General features: G+C 32.8%; 7 protein-coding genes and 1 long non-coding RNA gene across 8 annotated transcripts; 4 read left to right on the forward strand and 4 right to left on the reverse strand.

The window, feature by feature from the left end:
• Positions 1-547: 547 nt before the first annotated feature.
• LOC139096237 (uncharacterized) lies at positions 548-4,952 on the forward strand. Its single transcript, XR_011544937.1, has 3 exons — positions 548-786; positions 1,421-1,509; positions 4,449-4,952. It is a non-coding gene; the product is annotated as an uncharacterized lncRNA (long non-coding RNA).
• Positions 2,573-3,648, reverse strand: LOC139096229 (uncharacterized). Its single transcript, XM_070647930.1, has 4 exons — positions 3,534-3,648; positions 3,144-3,474; positions 2,918-3,082; positions 2,573-2,846 (listed from the first exon to the last, which is right to left on the reverse strand). Exons 1-4 carry the CDS (start codon positions 3,538-3,540, stop codon positions 2,810-2,812), a joined length of 540 nt encoding a protein of 179 aa, XP_070504031.1. The 5' UTR covers positions 3,541-3,648; the 3' UTR covers positions 2,573-2,809.
• Positions 4,953-5,661: 709 nt separating the features above from the next.
• LOC139097041 (protein psiD-like) lies at positions 5,662-6,721 on the reverse strand. Its single transcript, XM_070648804.1, has 4 exons — positions 6,585-6,721; positions 6,193-6,523; positions 5,922-6,074; positions 5,662-5,852 (listed from the first exon to the last, which is right to left on the reverse strand). The coding sequence occupies exons 1-4, from the start codon at positions 6,589-6,591 to the stop codon at positions 5,810-5,812; spliced, it is 534 nt and encodes a 177-aa protein (XP_070504905.1). The 5' UTR covers positions 6,592-6,721; the 3' UTR covers positions 5,662-5,809.
• Positions 6,722-7,799: 1,078 nt separating this feature from the next.
• Positions 7,800-9,018, reverse strand: LOC139097052 (uncharacterized). The gene is made up of 4 exons (XM_070648816.1): positions 8,879-9,018; positions 8,486-8,816; positions 8,290-8,430; positions 7,800-8,075 (listed from the first exon to the last, which is right to left on the reverse strand). The coding sequence occupies exons 1-4, from the start codon at positions 8,883-8,885 to the stop codon at positions 8,066-8,068; spliced, it is 489 nt and encodes a 162-aa protein (XP_070504917.1). The 5' UTR covers positions 8,886-9,018; the 3' UTR covers positions 7,800-8,065.
• A 1,039-nt stretch (positions 9,019-10,057) lies between these two features.
• Positions 10,058-12,962, forward strand: LOC139096956 (leucine-rich repeat-containing protein 15-like). Its single transcript, XM_070648718.1, has one exon. It carries the CDS (start codon positions 10,119-10,121, stop codon positions 12,318-12,320), a length of 2,202 nt encoding a protein of 733 aa, XP_070504819.1. The 5' UTR covers positions 10,058-10,118; the 3' UTR covers positions 12,321-12,962.
• Positions 12,375-13,557, reverse strand: LOC139096998 (glutathione S-transferase theta-1-like). The gene is made up of 2 exons (XM_070648761.1): positions 13,156-13,557; positions 12,375-12,960 (listed from the first exon to the last, which is right to left on the reverse strand). The coding sequence occupies exons 1-2, from the start codon at positions 13,365-13,367 to the stop codon at positions 12,495-12,497; spliced, it is 678 nt and encodes a 225-aa protein (XP_070504862.1). The 5' UTR covers positions 13,368-13,557; the 3' UTR covers positions 12,375-12,494.
• Positions 13,558-13,691: 134 nt separating this feature from the next.
• Positions 13,692-14,779, forward strand: Naa40 (N-alpha-acetyltransferase 40). Its single transcript, XM_070648782.1, has 3 exons — positions 13,692-13,988; positions 14,047-14,238; positions 14,470-14,779. The coding sequence occupies exons 1-3, from the start codon at positions 13,816-13,818 to the stop codon at positions 14,693-14,695; spliced, it is 591 nt and encodes a 196-aa protein (XP_070504883.1). The 5' UTR covers positions 13,692-13,815; the 3' UTR covers positions 14,696-14,779.
• Positions 14,780-14,922: 143 nt separating this feature from the next.
• On the forward strand, positions 14,923-15,764 carry LOC139097061 (peptidyl-prolyl cis-trans isomerase FKBP2). Its single transcript, XM_070648827.1, has 3 exons — positions 14,923-15,086; positions 15,153-15,297; positions 15,479-15,764. Exons 1-3 carry the CDS (start codon positions 14,979-14,981, stop codon positions 15,643-15,645), a joined length of 420 nt encoding a protein of 139 aa, XP_070504928.1. The 5' UTR covers positions 14,923-14,978; the 3' UTR covers positions 15,646-15,764.
• The last annotated feature ends 2,543 nt before the right edge of the window (positions 15,765-18,307 follow it).

Genomic DNA, 18,307 nt, shown 5'->3' on the forward strand with positions numbered 1-18,307 from the left:
GAATAAGAGAACTAAGCATGTATGTCTTTTGGCTATTTAAGTTCATATAATCATCTCCATAATTGTGTGTGCATTTTTGTCGTCCACATGTACAGCATGTTCTGAGAGCAACTTTTAAAGTTACAGAACTAGTTTTTTTCTTATTTTTTTTTCTTTTGTTTCGTTGTGTTGGGAAAAAAAATTTAAATTTTTGTTATGTATTGTTTTGTTATGCAAGGGGTGGACATGGAATTGGAATTTTTAAAAAAAAAATTTGGTTTTTTATTCAATTTTAAATTTTAAAAAATTCAAATTAAAGTTTTGAAAAATTCGATTTTAAATATTGAAAAAATCAATTTTATTCAAAAAACATAACCTCAAATATTTTAATAATTCACATCAAGATGCCCATCCCTTGACATATTTTCTCAGTTCACTCCTCCTTCTTCTTCTTGTTATCAAAAATTCTCTCTTTTCTTCAATTCGAATTGATCGTGTGAATCATAACAATATTAAGGAAATTATTCAACACATTCTTACAGCTCATCTCACTTGTATTGCCTACATGTTAAACATACATAGTCAGTCAGTCAGTCACATAATGAGAGTTGAAGTGATAAGAACTTTTAAGATTTTTTGAGATTCTTAGCAATAATTTAGACTAAAAAAATATGTTTCGATCAAAGACTTTTTTGTGTTGTTTGTCGTTAAAACTTGGCGGATATATTATTGCATTTTTAAATTTATTTGGAATTATTGCTGGCTGTGTGGTCGCTGTGAGGCAATTTTCTTATTTACACAATGAACGTAAGAAAGTTTTTTGAATTTTTAATTGTAGTGTTTGAGCGCATATAAAGATATAAAGAATTGTTTTAAGGCGTGTGCAAGGTGAAATGTGTTGTGGTTTTTGAAAGAATTGAAGTTTTTGTGAATTTTGAATTTTTAAAATTTTAAATTAAATAAATGTTAGTTTTGTGAATTTGTTTGAATATTTGAAAAAAATAAATTTGAATTAAATTTTGAAAATTAAAAACTTTTTAAATTATTTTTGAAAATAAAAAATTTTAAAAAATTTTAAATTAATTTTTTAAAAAAAAAATTAAAAAAAAAAATAAAAATTAAAAAATTGAATTTATTAATTTAAACTTTGCCGGAAATACCAAAAACATCAAAAATAATATCATTTAAAAATAGAAAAAAATTAAAGTTTGATAAAAAAAAATTATGTTTACAATTTACAATAAATGTGAGATAAAACTTGTGTCGGTCATTAGAAAATTTCATTCATAATAAGCAATTCCATAATAAATAATAAACTACATGATAGAATATGAGCCGAGGCACGATCATTATGATGAAACATTTCATAATATTATTCAAAAAAGAACAAAGCCGATGATTTTTTTGATTTTATTTACATTCATCTTGATATTCTTTTCAGTTTTCACCATAAGTATACTCATATTAATTGGAATTGTTGCCCTTTTTTGGACACTCATGAATATCTTCTTCATCTCGAGCGTACGAAAGGTAAGACAAACAAATCAAATTCTTTACAAATATTATTTTTTGGTGTACGTCAGTCAGTGCTGATCAAATTATGCTTTCTGTGATGTATTGGAGCAGTGGGCTAGTATGGGCTTATTTTCGTGGTACATATTGATGACAAGCTTCTACCGGAACCGCACATGGCGTGCATTTCCAACATGCCACACAGATTTCCCACCATTGTGCTAGAGTGTCTTGAAAATTGGCTTCTATGTTGCACTTACTTTGGAATTTTTTGTGAGAATAGATAGAGTGGAAGAGAAGAGATAGGGTGGGACAGAAGATGATTACGTGGGTGAGTTTGGATAAGATAGCTCTTAAGAGTATGTTCTTTGCCCGTTAAGAAGTCTAAAAACAAATTGTGGACGTATTTACATCAAATCATTGAAAGTGTCGAGGATAGGTCAAGCTTCGCTTTATTAATTAATTTACGAATGATTTTATGACAGCAAGTAGATTTTGCAATCTTCTCAAATTGTTAGAGTTATGAGAATTATATTCTAGGTCATTTCGTATAAATAAAGTAATACATTTTTGCAAAAACAACTAAAATCAAAAATTTGATGTGAAATTTAAATACAATCATCATCTGAACTTGAAAGAGTTATTACGATTCCCAAAGTCTAGATTTCGATAAACTCTCAAGGCAGGAACCAATATTTCATGGATTGATCAGCAAGATCTCTTTAGCCCAGGGGCAGGCAGCCTTTTGATTTTTGCAGCACATCTTGGTGGTTATTCTTAATCGAAATCACACACTGCACATAGTTCATGGCATTTCCAACCATTTTTGGCGATACACTAATGTGCCTCGACACTTAGGTTGTTCACTACTGCTTTTAAACCTTTTCATTCAATTTATAAAGATGAACAAGTTTGACTGACAAAAAAGATTGAACATGACTAGATGGAGAAGCCCTCATCGTAGTGTGTGACATTGACCCTCGATCTCCACTTTCAAGGAAGGGAAGGGGGTCATTTCTCCTTAAATACACCCCTTGGTCTGTATCCATTTACCTGGAAATTCAAAAACTAAAAAGTCCAATTTTAATTTTTTTTTCTCAAAATTTTGCCCAATTTAATCTTTTCTTGTAATCAACTTATTTCTATAACTTATCATGTGACATTATAAAATTACTATTTACAATTTGTTATTTTTCATTATAAAAAGACATTAGTTATCAAAAATATCTAATTTGTTGAGATACCTGTCGAGATACTCTTTAACAGAGAATATTTCTTTGTTTTTTTTGCATGGTACTGACTTTATACAGTGTTGGGTTTAGCATTGGCATGGATTGCATGGAGTGCATGGCCACCTAAAGTTATTTAAAGAGATTTAAGGGATTAAAAATTAATGAACTCAAGTTCCACAATTTCAAAAACTTACCAAATGCATGGAACGCATGGGCAGTTGCAACCAGGTGGTGTGTTTGGTGGTGCTGGTGTGACTGGTGGAGCTGGTGTTACTGGTGGTGCTGGTGTGATTGGTGATGGTGTAACTGGACCACCGCTACCATCTCCATTACAATCTGGGCACCATGGTGTGCACTCTCTGTTTAAGGACACAAAATTGATAAAGCCACTTGATGCATTAAACTTTTATGTCAACTTACCTCAAAACTGGTGGTCTGACCCAATTGCAAATTGGTTGCCATGTGCTTTCGAACCAGAATGTACATCTTGGTGGGCTAACGAATGGATTGAAAACAGTTCCGCATGCGCATGGTCTAGCCATTGCAGCCCATGTACCAACAATGTTACCGGGTGCGCATTGCCAATAGTAATTTGGATCTGGATGTGGGAATAAGGCGTGATTTTGATGATTTGCTGGAATGCTACAGTCTGGAACTTCACAATTTGGTGGAATGACTGGTGGTCCACAATCTGGACAGTCAATTTGTGCGTAAGCTGATACGGCAAAGAGTGCCAAAGCAATGATTACACCTGATTGAAGAATTGACACTTTAGATCCACAGAAGTTGACTTTTTTATGACTTACTTACCCTTCATAATTATTTCTATATGTCGTTTACAAAAGCTATAAATGTGAACTCAATGAAATACCAAAAATATTCTGACTTTTATACTTAGTGGACGGAAAATGTAACAAGAAACACGACATTACTGTGATTAGATAAATATGTCTTGTACTTTTTTGTTTCTAAAATTTGATTTGTCTCATCAACTAAAATTGTCTATTATCAATTATTACGTTGTTTTAGATACGCATGCGAATATCTTTTTTGCACAGTGCTGTCAGAATTGTTACAAGATGATAAGAATGACTGATAATAAATTGTTGCGTATTTTGTTGACGCTCATTCATGAAATTTTATTGTTTTTAAGGTGAATAGCTTGAAGATAGTAACCGTGACCAATATTACTGTTTTGATGATTTTTTGGGTTGAGGTTGGGAAATGTTGGAAGGACTATTAGGGTTTTGTTGGAGGCTATACATATCCTCTCATATCCTCTCATATCCTCTCATATCCTCTCATATCCTCTCATATCCTCTCATATCCTCTCATATCCTCTCATATTCTCTCATATTCTCTCATATCCTCTCATATTATCTCATATCCTCTCATCCTCTCATCCACTCATCCTCTCATCCACTCATCCTCATCATCCTCTCATCCTCTCATCCTCTCAAAACTCCTCTCATCCTCTCATTCCTCTCATCCTCTCGGAGTCCTCTCATCCTCAACATCCTCTCATGATCTCATCTTCTACATCCTCTCATTCTCTCATTGGCCTACGTCATCCTCTCATCCTCAGATCAATTCATCCTCACATCCTCTCATCCTCTCATCCTCTCATTATTTTCATCCTCTCATTCTCATCCTACAATAATTATTGAGTCATCTATCGATCTGAAAGTTAAGAAAATTTAAAAAAATCTCATTTTCTAATTCCAGTCTGACCCACACGGAGTCGTCGATTATCTCAACATAATGCTCATGATAACTGTCTTTACAATTGTCGTAATTTTGGTCGAAATTGGCTACGTTATCAGACAATTGTACAAAAACAGAACAATTCAATTCACATGGGATATCCTCATCATTCCGCCAATTATTTTCATCATTCAATTCTATTTTACAATAATTATTGAGTCATTATATCGAAAGTGTGAAGAAAAGGAAGAAGATCGCGAACGAGTGTCAATTGTGCCAGTACAAATACGTGGATATGAGAATCAAGTGATGAAACGTCAAATAGAAGCAAATGGACGAGTATTATTGGAGACAGATGTGTGATATTGATATGATTTTTGATGATTAATTTTGAAATTTGATGATATTTATTAATTTAAAGCTTAAGATAATGTAGATTAAGTTAGAGAATCAATTGTAATTTTCACATTAGACTCACTTTTTAGTTCTGTAAATAGAAAAAAAGGATTCGAATTTTTATCAGAATTTATAAAGTAATTTACTTAAAATACAAGCCATGAAAACTAAAAATAATGAAATTTTTTGTGTGTTTTGAGTAAAATTTTATTTTCAGTTCTCTAAATTACCATCAACTCTTGGTTGACAATTAAGCTGCTTTTTTTGGACACATTGATTTCGGAAATGGACGATTGTAAGCCTTATCATCTGATTTTGTATGATATCAATTAGTAAATTATTTTAGATATGCATGCGAATTTATTTTTAGCACGTTGTTGCTCAAAGCGTTACGTGATGATTACGCACTATGTATGCTATTGATGTTCATTGATAGAGTTTTATTGTTTCATTTTAATGATACGAAGCAATTTTATTGTTTTGATGTTTTTGAGTAAATGGTGAGAGGATCTTGGAGGTTTATGCCTCCGTTTTCTAGTAAAGCTTATCAATTTGAATGAATTTGACAGAATATTGTGGAGTTCATCAACAACTCGAACATTTGACTTATTATTGGTCTTAACAGCTTGTTATTAGCTAGACAACTACGATACATAATTCTACAGTCAGAGCTCGAAGTCGACTCGAATTTTGTTTATAAAAGTCTATTCGACTCTATCCAAAATTCAAGTAAAATTCGAATTTTGGCACCAATTGGGTCTTATTTCGAGTGTTAACCTCAACTTACTATGTTCATGAGAGACGTGCTATGGAAAGAAAATTTAAAAATCCTTAAAAATTTCTCAACAAAATTAATTTTTGAATTTATTTTTTATATTTTGCAGTACATTGTGACATTAATACAGAATTTTAAATTATAATTTACTTAAAATATCAAAATTTGCCTGTTGAAGTTGGATTGATGTTAAGGTTAACCTTGAATATGACTAGCAAGCACATGGATTGCATGGTACGCATGGCCACCAAATGCTAAATATGAGAAATTCGTAAAAAATTAAAAAAATATTCAAAATTGTATGTCAAAATCATTCAACTTACCATGGAGTACATGGGCAATTACATCCTGGTGGGGAAACTGGTGGGGTAACTGGTGGGGTAACAGGTGGAGTGACTGGTGGGGTGACTGGTGGTGTGACTGGTGGAACAGGAGCAGCATCACCGCCGCAATCTGGACACCATGGATCACATACTCTGAAATTAGAAGATATTGAAGAATTTGTTCCGAAATGAAGGAAGAGCCTCTGACTACACTTCAGAGACTCGGATATGATAGATATCCCCAAAACACCCCTCAAATCCTCCAACTCACCTCAAAACGGGTGGTCTTGCCCATCCACAAATTGGAGTCCATGTTCTTTCAAACCAGAAAGTACATCTTGGTGGACTAACGAATGGATTAAAGACAGTTCCGCATGCACAAGGTCTAGTCATTGCAGTCCATGTTCCAACAATATTTCCAGGTGCACATTGATAGAAATAATTTGGATCAGGATGTGGGAACAAAGCGCGATTCTGTTGATTTACTGGAAGGCTACAGTCTGGAATTCCACAATTTGGTGGAATGACTGGTGGTCCGCAATCAGGACAATCAATTTGTGCATAAGCAGACACTACGAAGAGTGAAATAATGATGAAAGCACCTAAATGGATTAAAAAACTGATTAAAATTGACAAATTTGTGTTGAAATTATTAAAATTTACCCTTCATGTTTATGGTATTTTGTTCTCAACACAGAAATGTGACTTCATAGTGCCAAAATTTGTACCTTTTATACTATTTTTAAGATAGAAAATTTTTCAATTTTCAAAATTAAATGCGTGTTATCAATTAAGTAATTATATTTGATAACCGCACACGAATAATTTTGGCAAAATGTGTATAAAATATGTGGCTGATTGACGTGAGTTTGGCGACTGCAAATTGAACCTTTACTGTAATTTAATTTCCTTATGTGTTCTTTGTACGGTAAACATTTCGTGTATTTGATTAAATCCGATTCCTTTGAAGATTTTATTAATTGAAATTAAAAATGAAATTTAATTTTGTTAGTTATGATTGTAGAGTTATTGTGACTAGATCAGTTCTGTGACATTCGCTAAGGTTACTTTGAAGGTAAAAACCTCTTTATGGATTAAATTCTTCAATTTTTTGGGATTTGTGAAGGCAAAAATCCTTGAAATTCACGTGCTGAGAGAGTTTAGGTCAGTGGTGTGAGCAACATGTGTGCTACGGCTTACTGGTGTGTTGTGAAAAATCTCTGATAAGCCGTGATCATTTTTCCAAGACTTAGTTTGTGTCATGACACAAAAAAGATTAACCACCACTGGTTTAAGTATATCCACGTCTCAAAAGTTGACCAACACTGTCTTTAAAAACAGATAAATCCTCTTATTCCCTTGGGCACCTCAAATTTCTAGCTACCTTACCATTAAATAGTGACCTGATCTATATATCCTTATCAATATTCATTCACTAATTTATTGCTTTATATTTTTACCATCTTCACTTTCCTTATCTGTGCATTTGATGAATCATAGTAAGTAACATTGAAGTGTCTCATCAGTGACTTTAAAAATAATCAAGTTTAATTTAGAGATGTCGATGCTGAGACAGTAATGTCGATGAAGTTGTAGATGAATGAATTGCATAGTTTATGACGACAATTGAGGAACAGATGATAAAATTTTGAGGTTAGATCGAACAAAATTACTAATGAAGTTGATCACTATTGAGGGAATTGGCAAAAGACTGTCAAAATATTTTGTAGAGGCATTGACTTAGTTTTATGAAGAATAGGCAAACTAGATCAGTGATTGGTAACATCCATATTACCAGATGCATAGCTAGAACATTAAAGGATAGGATTGAGGCGTCAGGACAAAGATAGCTCTGCGAATTGATTAAAATACCTTAAATTTCCAATAAAATCGTATCTTGTATTTTTAACCTATTTGCTTATAAGTATTATGTGACAAATAATATCAATATATATAATTAAAATCTATCCAAAAAAGCCTGTTGATGTGCTTGTTAAATTATTTTAAAATAATAAATTTTTGTTATTAAACTTCGGGACTTGGAATCAGCATGAGCATGGATTGCATGGTACACATGGCCACCTAATTAATAAAGAATAAGATTATAATGGATTGTCCTATAATCATAAGATTGAGTCAATCACTTACCAGATGCTAAATTGTTGAATTATTTTGGGAAAAAATAAGAAAAAAAAATTAATTTTTAATCAAATTTTTCAAATTTTAAATTTAAATTCAAGATCTCTGTCCGAAAATGACCTAATAGCTATACAATCACCAATTACTTAACCTGAATGTCACTCTATACGGCATTGACATCACACATAGTCTCTCTATGAACTGACAACAAAGTCAACAAAAAGCTTACCAAGGAACGCATGGACAGTTGCAAGGTGGTGGTGTTGGTGGTGCTGGTGTTATTGGAGCAGGTGTTGTAATTGGACCTGGAGTTGGAACTGGAACTTGTGCCGGTGGTCCATTACAATCTGGACACCATGGTTCACAAGGTCTAAAATAATTTAATTTATAAATTAAAGTCAACGGATACCAAAAATAATCCAAACCTCATCGGTGGTGGTCTTGTCCAATTGCAAATTGCCTGCCATGAACTCTCGAACCAGAATGTACATCTTGGTGGAATAACGAATGGATTAAAGTGAGTACCGCATGCACATGGTCTTGCAATTGGAGCCCATGTAGCTGGTACACCTTGAGGTGCACATTGCCAATAAAAATTTGGATCTTCATGTGCAAATAAGGCGTTACTTTGATGATTTGCTGGAATACTGCAGTCTGGAAGTTGACAATATGGTGGCAAAACTGGTGGTCCGCAATCTGGACAGTCAATTTGTGCGTAAACTGATACGGCAAAGAGTGCCAAAGCAATGATTACACCTGATTGGGGAATTGATACTTTATATCCAAAACTTTGCATTATTTATTCACATAATACTCACCCTTCATGATTTCGTTCTTAACAAAGTACTGCAACTCAATGCATTGATGATTTTGTGTCTGTTTTTATAGTCAATCGAGTAAATAAATTTTAATTAATGAAAAAAGCAATGTTTACTATGACAAAATACACGACGAAATTGCAATGCGATAAATATGTCTTGTATTTTTTTCGAAAGTTTGATATTTGACACACAAAATTTCAATTTTTGTTATCAATTTGACATATACTAGGGGATAGTTTGGTTGAGAATTGAAGACCATAGATTTGGATTGTCATTCCCGTTCTTCTCAGCTTATCTATTGATATATTGTCGTATCTGAATATCCTCATTCATGGCCACTCGTTCGGATTACGCCTTTTTGTGTCAATTTGGATCCGTTCGTACATGATCGGGTACAATAATGTCTGTTAGACTCCAGTAGTTTCTATTTCTATCTATTCATAATCCTTCGGATTCTGTTGCTTTCATTCTTGTATATTCATGCACAATTCATGTACATCAATGTACAGTTCAAGCCCGTTTCGTGTTTACTTGAATTCATTCGTACCTGCTCGTGTATATTCGTATCTATTCGGGTATATTCGTATCTGTTCGTTTATATTCGTATCTGTTCGTCCTGTCGTGTCTGATCGTATCCAATGTTATCTCTCAGTGCTTATTCATGTTCATTTGTATCAATTTAGTCAAACTCATTTCCAATAATCCGAACAATTTAGTGTAGACTCTTTTCGATTCCATTCGTGTCTTCTCGGAACACTTCGTTTTTACTCGAGCCTGTTCTTGTCTTTTCCCGATTCTATTCGTGATTTCTGCATTTGCCGAACCAATAATCAAAATTATATTTTTATTAAGTATTACTCACGCACACGCCGTTTTGGACATTTCCATCTAGATAACAATATTAAGTTGCTTATGCTCACATTTTCCTGGAATTCTATTAACAGTTATTTTTGTTAACCTTGAATGTTATTCTTACAAATTAAATAATGTTTACAATATGGCTGTAGTGCATCGGCATTAGTGTATTGAATAGGATCAGATTTGAAATTAAGTTAGTCAGCTTAAACTGTGTCCAATTTGGCAAGAATGCTGCATCAACCCTGCATTCAAGTAATCACAGCGATTAGATTAACTTAAGTACCAATAAATCTCTATATTATCTCATAATTGAGCTACTTGCTGAAGATAATTCAGTACATTATAAATAGTTCAAGAGTAAACAAGGCTTTTACAAAATATGAAGTCAGAAAATTATGGAATTGTGTCTAGAAACCGATTAAATATCTACCTAGTCGTCCTAGTTACCACCTTCATGCAATCCTATGCAACTGACACCATCTGCACTCCATCTGGGAACGACTACACATGCCAGCTCATTAACCTTAATATCGATCAACTAGATGATGATCTAACAATCAATACATCCCATAATCCTGACTATACAGACCAAAATGTTACAATTTTGACGATGACGAATCAAAATTTCAAAATTTTTAAGCCTGAAATCTGCATTAAATTTCCAAATGTTCAACGGCTGACGATTTCAGACAGTAAACTTGAAGAGATTCTTGAAAATTCTCTAGAATCCTGTACAGAATTGATAGCTGTGACAATTGAAGGAAATCCAATCACAAAAGTGCCTGAAAATGTCTTTCAACATTCCACAAAAATCACAAGTTTGACAATATTTCGGAATCCAGTCACAACTTTAACGACAAAATCCTTTCAAGGACTTGAAAATCTTCAAACTTTGACGATCCGCAGAAGTAATTTGACATCAATTGATGAAAATTTGTTTGATTTAGTTCCAAAATTGACCAATTTACAGCTGAACATTAATCAACTTGAGTTTGTGGATTTGAATGGAATTGGGAAGCTGATGAGTCTTGTGACATTAAATTTAGCTGACAATATGCTTACCGATGGAAATATTAAGCATGATAAAGTCACAAGGTTTGAAAATTTGAGATCATTCAACATCAGAAACAATCGATTGACGGTCATCGACCAAGAATTGTTCAAAAAATTACCAAATTTAACTGCAATTAATCTCGAACATAATCAAATCACAGAAGTTCCGGTTGAAACGTTTGCATCGATGCCAAAATTAATAAATTTAAATTTTTATGAGAATCGTTTCACATCTGTGCCTGCAAATTTCCTTATTAATAATCCAGACGTGACTATGATTGACATTCGTGATAATAAGATTGAATTTGTTGATCCTGATGCCTTTGTTGGGCTGTATAAGCTTGTCAGCTTATATATGAACAGTAGTCCTGTGGAATATTTGAGTCCGGCTGTGTTTAGAGACATGACAAATGTTTATAGAATCTTACTAGGTTCATGTTGGCTGACAAGTCTTGATCCTTTAACTTTTGATGGACTTGATAAACTTGAGGTTGTGGATTTTTATGCAAATCGACTTAGTGAGCTGCCTGAGAACCTAGGCGGTCCGAAAATTCGTGACTTGACACTAAGTTTCAATGAATTTACTAAAATTCAGGCAAAATACATGCAGCAGTTCACGGAAGTCAAGAATCTTTACCTTCAACTTAACGAAATATCGGAAATTGAGGAAAATTCATTTTTTAACCTCAAAAAATTGGAAATTTTGAGCCTCGCAAGGAATAAAATTTCATCAATTCCTGCTGATTTGTTCCTGATGAATGAAAATTTACAAGATTTGTTCCTTGAAGGGAATGATTTGGTGACAATTGACACTAATCCGTTTAGAAGCTTGACATTGTTGGAAGTTCTGTACCTGTCTGACAATCCATTGACTTATTTGGGTGAAAAAACATTCGAAAATCAACACAATTTGCAGTATTTAGCAATTTATAATGCAGACTTACCAGACCTTCATGAAAATATTTTCAAAAATTTGACAAATTTAGTCCAACTTGAACTGCAGAACAACAAGTTGAGTCATTTTCCACCTGGAATCTTTGCATCTCTAACAAATCTTGGCAATTATGACTACACATGGTTTGAACTTAGTGGAAATAACATCACAAAATTGAACTCAAACTCATTCACAACACTTAATTACATCGAGAAAATGTTCATCAATGACAATGGATTAATGGCAATTGAGAGGAACTTTTTTGACAATTTTCCAAATCTGAAGAATCTTTATGCTGATGGAAATGACTGTGTGAATAGAAATTTCCTAAGAATTGAAAAGATTAATGACATTTTGGTGGATTTTGAGGAATGTTTTGATAATTGGGATAAGATGGAACAAACCACAACAACTGAGGAAGCTACAACAACAGATGACCCTGGAATCACAACAAGTGAGCCAACAACGACCACTACTGTAACTCAGAGTCCAACCACAACACCTGCAAGTGGAATCAATATTCAAATTTCAATTATTATGATGATTTTTGGACTTTTTTGTTGTAATTTTTTAAAATTTTTCAAGTTGACTTGAGTATTTTAGATGACTTGAACATTCAAGTTGACTTGAACATTCAAAACACTTAAATTAACATTGAAAAACTTTATTTTATTAATAAAATCAATGTAAAACTGTACAAAAATTATAAAAGGAACCCTGCAAACCCAAATTTGAGTCAAGTCCGACAAAATCAGCTTCAACCTTGCTTCACAACTTAGCCATTTGACTCTTAGCAATAATTTTATTAACAACAGCATGAGCTTCATCATAATAGTCCTTAGTTGCTGCCTTAACACGCTCATACCATTCCTTCAACTTAGGTCGACCATCAAAGACATCATATCCAGTCATTCTCGGTTGTTCAATTTCGCAGGCTGCCAGAATATCAGCAAATGATATTTCATCGTCCGTAGCCAAAAACTGCTTATTTTTCAGCCAAATATTCTCAAATGTTTCAAGGGACGATTCCATTAGGAATTTAAAAATATGCAGGAAGACATCATCAGGCTGATTAGCAAATGGTCCGATTTTTTTCATAATTTGAAAGTAAATTGCACAACCAAGTCGGGTGTTGTTGTGTTGCCATTCCAAATATTCGTCGATTGATGCTCGGGTCCGGGGATTTGAAGGATACCAGTGGGTTGATATTTGTGGATATTGAGTTATTAGGTATCTGGAATGTAGCGACATGACATAAAAAGGATTAGTAACATGGGTGAACCAATTTCTGACTAGACCAGTGGTGGTCAAACAGTGTGTTGCGACACAATAGTGTGCCTTTTTGGAATTGACATGAATCGCTTACTACAAAGGTCTGTCATGGCATGAAAAAGGTTGTACACCACTGGAGTAGCGAATCATTACTTACCTAAAAATAGCGACACTTTCCGCCAATTTCCATCCATCATCATCAACAATACATGGAAGTTTTTGAAATCTGTTAATTTCCTTGAACTCATCGGTCAAATGCTCACCATTTTGTAGAGCAACGTTGATGATTTCAGCTGGAATGTTGTTAATTTTGATGAAGATGTAAAGAGCTCTTGATGGTTGTGATAATGGATTGTAGTAGAATTTCATGGCTTTTGATTGGATTTGTATGCTGGATGAGTTGAAGACAGTGACAGTTTGGCTTACAAAGAGCCCTGTAGGTTGCAGGCTGAACTAAAATGATGATTTCCACCTTAATTAAGCACTTCAATCTACATGAACTTTGAACAACCTGTTGATATCAATATACACAATCTTTGTGTGCTAATAAGCCACAGATGATTACGAATTTTCGAAAATAATCCAAAGCTTTTCAAGTCAGATGTTCTTAACGGTTTTTAAAATTTCAAATCAAAACATAAACAAACTTTTTGTACAAATTATTTCGAATTGATTCCCGCCAAAACAGTTTGTAAACAAATTTACAAGAGACGAGGTCGAATTGAGAAATAATTTAAAGTTTTTCACATTTATTGAATTAATTTGGTATTAAATTCATTGATATTCAATATTAAACAACAGATACAACAATCTAGAAATGGCAACAGACAGAGAAATTGCCGGTGCACAACATAAAAACATTGAAAAAGCAAATCAACAAAAAAATCCATTCACAATAGCTGAAGAATATGGAAAATACAATAAGGATGATCTAAGCATCGACATAACATTCAAAAGTAACAAGGAAATGACCAAAGATCTCTTAAAATGGTAAAAATTCTCAAAATGTCTCAATTATTTGTTTTTAATTCATCTTTACAACTTCCAGGTGCTTTAAACTAGCTGAAAAGAATGTTGGTCCATATTATAAAGCCTGTAGTCTCGGATGGCAACCAAAATTTAAACAAAATGACATGACAAAGACATGGGCGAAATTCTTGATTGCAAAATGTGGAAAGGAGAATGCTGGCTACACAATGTTCAGATTTGACATGGATTATGGGCGATCTGTTATTTATTGGTGAGTTTTTGAGGCTGTAGACTAAGGTTGGATGGGATTTAGGTCATTTAGATAGTCATAAAGACAATAGTAGCTTAGAAATTTAAATTTTTTTTTGTATTCTGAACTTGATTTAAGTATTTTGGCACATATAGACTTTTGTGTATTACATTTAGAACCTTTTTTGCATCTATTGTGTCCTTAAAGTAGAATTTTAACATACTGAAAACCAAAATTTATCTCTACTTCCAGTTACGAGCTTCAAATTGATGAGAAATATCAAAATAAAGGACTTGGCGAGCATCTTATGAAGACATTAGAAAAATTGGCAAAAGTATGGCAAATGGAACGAATTGTGCTTACGGTATTGACAAACAATGACGGTGCATTGAGATTCTATAAGAGACTTGGATATACAGTTGATGAGACGAGTCCGGATGATGAGCCATCGTATCAGATATTTAGTAAAGAAGTTTAAGTTGAAAGTTGATTAAAGTTGGCTTGACACATGCGTTGACTCTGCTTATTTGTCTTGAAGTTGGGTCGAAAAAGTGAAAATTAATGGAAAGAATGAATAAAATTTTTGGAAAATAAATCAAAAAAAAAAAAGTTTCATTTAACTTAATCTTGAATAGTTTGTCAGCAAAAACTACCAACAAGACTCAAATCCATCAAAAAAATCAACTTAGTTGTCATCCCCTTGTACATAAACATAAACATACAACACAGCTGTTCATTTTACCGGTTTAATTAACATAAAAATGAAAATTTATTCATTAATCTCAATATTTTTGATGCTTGAAGCATTCAACTGGATAGAATGCAATGATAAGCCTGATAATAAGCTCAAAATTGGCATTAAAAAACGAGTAAGTAGTCAATTTATCAGTAAATTTTAAAATAATTGAATTCAAATTAAAATAAACACAATTTAGGTCGAGAATTGTGAACAAAAGAGTCGAAAAGGGGACCTGCTGCATGTTAACTACACTGGATCATTGACTGATGGGACTGTTTTTGATAGCAGTGAAGGCAGAAATCCATTGACATTTTCACTTGGAAGTGGTCAAGTCATTGTTGGTGAGTTTTTGGTTGTTTAAAATTAAATTTCCTATTGGAACAGACTCTCGGATGTCTAGTTGTCATATCATCAAGTTTAGCATATCATGGTTTGACTTAGTTTATACCCAGACATACAGTTGCCTATTTTTAGCCTGTTTCAGTCCATGATTTTTAGCTAAATTCAAATTTACTTTTTCAGGATGGGAAAGAGGACTTCTTGGAATGTGTGTCGGTGAGATCAGGAAGCTTCAGATACCTCCAGAGCTTGGTTATGGAAATGCAGCAATGGGAAAGATTCCGAAAAATTCAGTTTTAATTTTTGAGGTCGAATTGGTGAAAATTGAAAAGAAGAAGGATGATCTGTAGACAGCCTTGCCATTACCAAAAACAATTGAGATTTGATATGATTCCATAGATATGATTGTAGACTTAAATTTCATATTAATCTCAAATTTAATAATAAAACAATCGATATGAAAAAAAGATTTTATAAATGTTTTGTTGTAAAAATGACAGGAACAGAGCAGACTCAAAATCATAATTAAAGAGTCAAAACGCAACACTTACATTAAGGAATTCCCATAGAAATAGAATTAAATTTTGTTATCGTAACAAATTTATTTTTAAAAATTTAGAAAACGAAATCACGCGACACTGGAAGTCGTTATTATCGTGTAAAGACATTTACTTGAAGTATTTAAACGTAAAATGCTTATGAAATTTGTTAAATTATAGGATAAATGAAAACACACAAGTAAGTCCAAATAAATATTTAATTCTGTTTTATAGATAAGAGGTTTTTGCATATATCGCTAACTTGTGTATGTAAATAAAAAGAAGGCCTTCTAACAAACCATTTTGGGGCTTTTATATGTGACATTCTTAAATCCACGGAATTAAGTCATTCACTTCAATGTTGTAAGTTTTCATTTGTTCTTTAACCCAAGCATGAACTTCTAATTTGTAATGTCTGTTGTATAAAGAATATTGAAGTAAATTTTTGCCTTTATATCCTTTCATTTTTAGATATTCAACTTGTTCGTCGTGAATCAAAAAACTTTTAATTTCATTCCACGTCAGTTCTACAATTTCTTTGCTTTTCCAACTAACCACATTAAAAAGAAGATTGTTTCCATTATTATCAACATATTTTATGAACTTCAAAATTTCTGAATTTTCAAAATATTTTCGGAAAGTTTTCCATAAGGTTTGATGAAGTTCTGGAGATTCATTACTTGCTGCTGCTGACTGTAACAAATTTTGATTCCATCCATTAAATTTCTTCAACATTTTCTTGATTTCATCTCGTGATGTAAGTTTTTCAAATTCTTGGATTACTAACTCAAAAAATTCACTTGATGAATGTTCTGCAGCAATATGAAGAAAATTTTCGCCAGTTTCATCACCTTCCTTGAGCGTTTCCAGAAACTTTCCATCACTTCCACAAAACTCACGGAAAAATTTACACAAACATTGACGAATTTCAACAGAATTTGGCTTATATGACCCAGATTTATATAAAATCATTTCCCACATTTCGGATATTAAAAATTCTTGGAATTGAGTATCAGGGAAGTTTTCTTTTAGAATTTCGAATGTCCACTCAATTATTGCTGGATTTACATTCCGTCTCACAAGTTCATGAACAAAATTTTTTACATATTTATCTTCATGCAGAATAAAATCCTTCAATTCCTCTCGATCTTCAAATGTTTTGAACAAAAGTTTCCATAATGTCTGATGCACTTCAATGTCGTTACACCTAGCAGCAGTATGAAGAATATTTTCTTTAAGCTCATTCTTCTGCTTAACAAATTCCTTAAATGTTTGTGGAACTTTTTGATTTGTAAAATATTTTTCAATTTCTGTCCACAAAATTTCGAGATTTTTTTTACTTCCTGATTTAACACAGAATTGAAAATTATTTTGTTCATCTTCATTGCATTTGCTCATTAATTCAAATATTTCAGTGACTTTAAAGTATTTATCCAGTATTTCAAGGATTTTTTGAACTTTTTGAGCAGTTAAATTTGAGGATTTAGCGAGGAAGTAAAAAATGTTTCCGCTCGGCCATTCATTACTCTTCACCATCAGTGCTTGTTTGATAAATTTTCGATCAGTTTTTTTTTCTATTTTTAGAACAAAATTCTCAAAAATTTCTATGTTCAAATTTGATCTAATTATTCTTAGAAAGACTTCGTGATTGATTATGAAATCCTTTAAATCCTTGACTCGTTTCGAGAAGAAATCCAGCAAAAAATCTTGGAATTTTAAAAATATTTCTACGTTTTGTATGAAATTAGATATATAATAGGCATTTAGATCATAGAAAGTTTTAGCTTCTCTATAATTTCCGTTTTTCAGCACTTCTATTCCAGACTCAACAAGATTTACTACTTTTTCCAGCACTTCCTTTTCATTAAAGGCATGGAAAATGAACATTTTAATAATTTCGAATTTTTCCTCCGTCATGATTTCATTTAAAGCACTCGACAGTTTATTGCCTCCTTGCTGATCTTTCAATGCATTTACAATTGCTTCAGCAACAAAATATTCACGGATAGTCTCGTGGATGAAATAAACTTTTCCATTTATTATGGTCAACATGCCACCAGCGACGATTTCTTCAGATTTCCATTCACTGCCGTCATATCCAGGAAATAATACTGCAGCCAATTTCGGAAATAAGCTCAAAATTGCATGAAATTGATGAAATTTGAAGAAGTTTAGCCTTAAATTTCGTTGAGCATTGATATCTGCTTGCTCTCTAATCTGACCTTTACTACGCGAGTATCTTAAGTACAGAATTTCTATGAATTTGATGTAAATTTTCAATTCTTGCAAGATGTCAACATTTTCTTCATCCTTGAATCCAGCAGCAATCATTTTGAACAATTGAGGCAGACCGACTGAATTATTCCGTGAAATTAAAGCTTTTTCAATTATTTGGCGAGCTTTTTGATAATATATTTCATATTTCGGTGACTCCTTGACACGACTTTCAAAGTCTTCTTTCGATTTCGGCATA

Source organism: Chironomus tepperi, unplaced genomic scaffold, assembly GCF_022539635.2.
Source record: "Chironomus tepperi strain 1889 unplaced genomic scaffold, CSIRO-AGI_Ctep_v1 contig_34, whole genome shotgun sequence".
NCBI lineage: Eukaryota > Metazoa > Arthropoda > Insecta > Diptera > Chironomidae > Chironomus > Chironomus tepperi.

Bases quoted from the DNA above. Each gene is read 5' to 3' on its own strand.
- LOC139097061 (XM_070648827.1), top strand. From the start codon at position 14,979: ATGAAAATTTATTCATTAATCTCAATATTTTTGATGCTTGAAGCATTC. The intron at 15,087-15,152 runs GTAAGTAGTCAA...AACACAATTTAG, and splicing joins AAATTGGCATTAAAAAACGA to GTCGAGAATTGTGAACAAAA. The intron at 15,298-15,478 runs GTGAGTTTTTGG...TTACTTTTTCAG, and splicing joins AAGTGGTCAAGTCATTGTTG to GATGGGAAAGAGGACTTCTT.
- LOC139096998 (XM_070648761.1), bottom strand. From the start codon at position 13,367: ATGAAATTCTACTACAATCCATTATCACAACCATCAAGAGCTCTTTAC. The intron at 12,961-13,155 runs GTAAGTAATGAT...GCTACATTCCAG, and splicing joins GAAAGTGTCGCTATTTTTAG to ATACCTAATAACTCAATATC.
- LOC139097052 (XM_070648816.1), bottom strand. The intron at 8,431-8,485 runs GTTTGGATTATT...AAATTATTTTAG, and splicing joins ACAAGACCACCACCGATGAG to ACCTTGTGAACCATGGTGTC.
- Naa40 (XM_070648782.1), top strand. From the start codon at position 13,816: ATGGCAACAGACAGAGAAATTGCCGGTGCACAACATAAAAACATTGAA. The intron at 13,989-14,046 runs GTAAAAATTCTC...TACAACTTCCAG, and splicing joins ACCAAAGATCTCTTAAAATG to GTGCTTTAAACTAGCTGAAA. The intron at 14,239-14,469 runs GTGAGTTTTTGA...CTCTACTTCCAG, and splicing joins GGGCGATCTGTTATTTATTG to TTACGAGCTTCAAATTGATG.
- LOC139097041 (XM_070648804.1), bottom strand. The intron at 6,075-6,192 runs GTGAGTTGGAGG...TTCTAATTTCAG, and splicing joins GCAAGACCACCCGTTTTGAG to AGTATGTGATCCATGGTGTC. The intron at 5,853-5,921 runs GTAAGTTGAATG...TCTCATATTTAG, and splicing joins AATTGCCCATGTACTCCATG to CATTTGGTGGCCATGCGTAC.
- LOC139096229 (XM_070647930.1), bottom strand. The intron at 3,083-3,143 runs GTAAGTTGACAT...GTCCTTAAACAG, and splicing joins GTCAGACCACCAGTTTTGAG to AGAGTGCACACCATGGTGCC. The intron at 2,847-2,917 runs GTAAGTTTTTGA...AAATAACTTTAG, and splicing joins CCATGCGTTCCATGCATTTG to GTGGCCATGCACTCCATGCA.
- LOC139096956 (XM_070648718.1), top strand. From the start codon at position 10,119: ATGAAGTCAGAAAATTATGGAATTGTGTCTAGAAACCGATTAAATATC.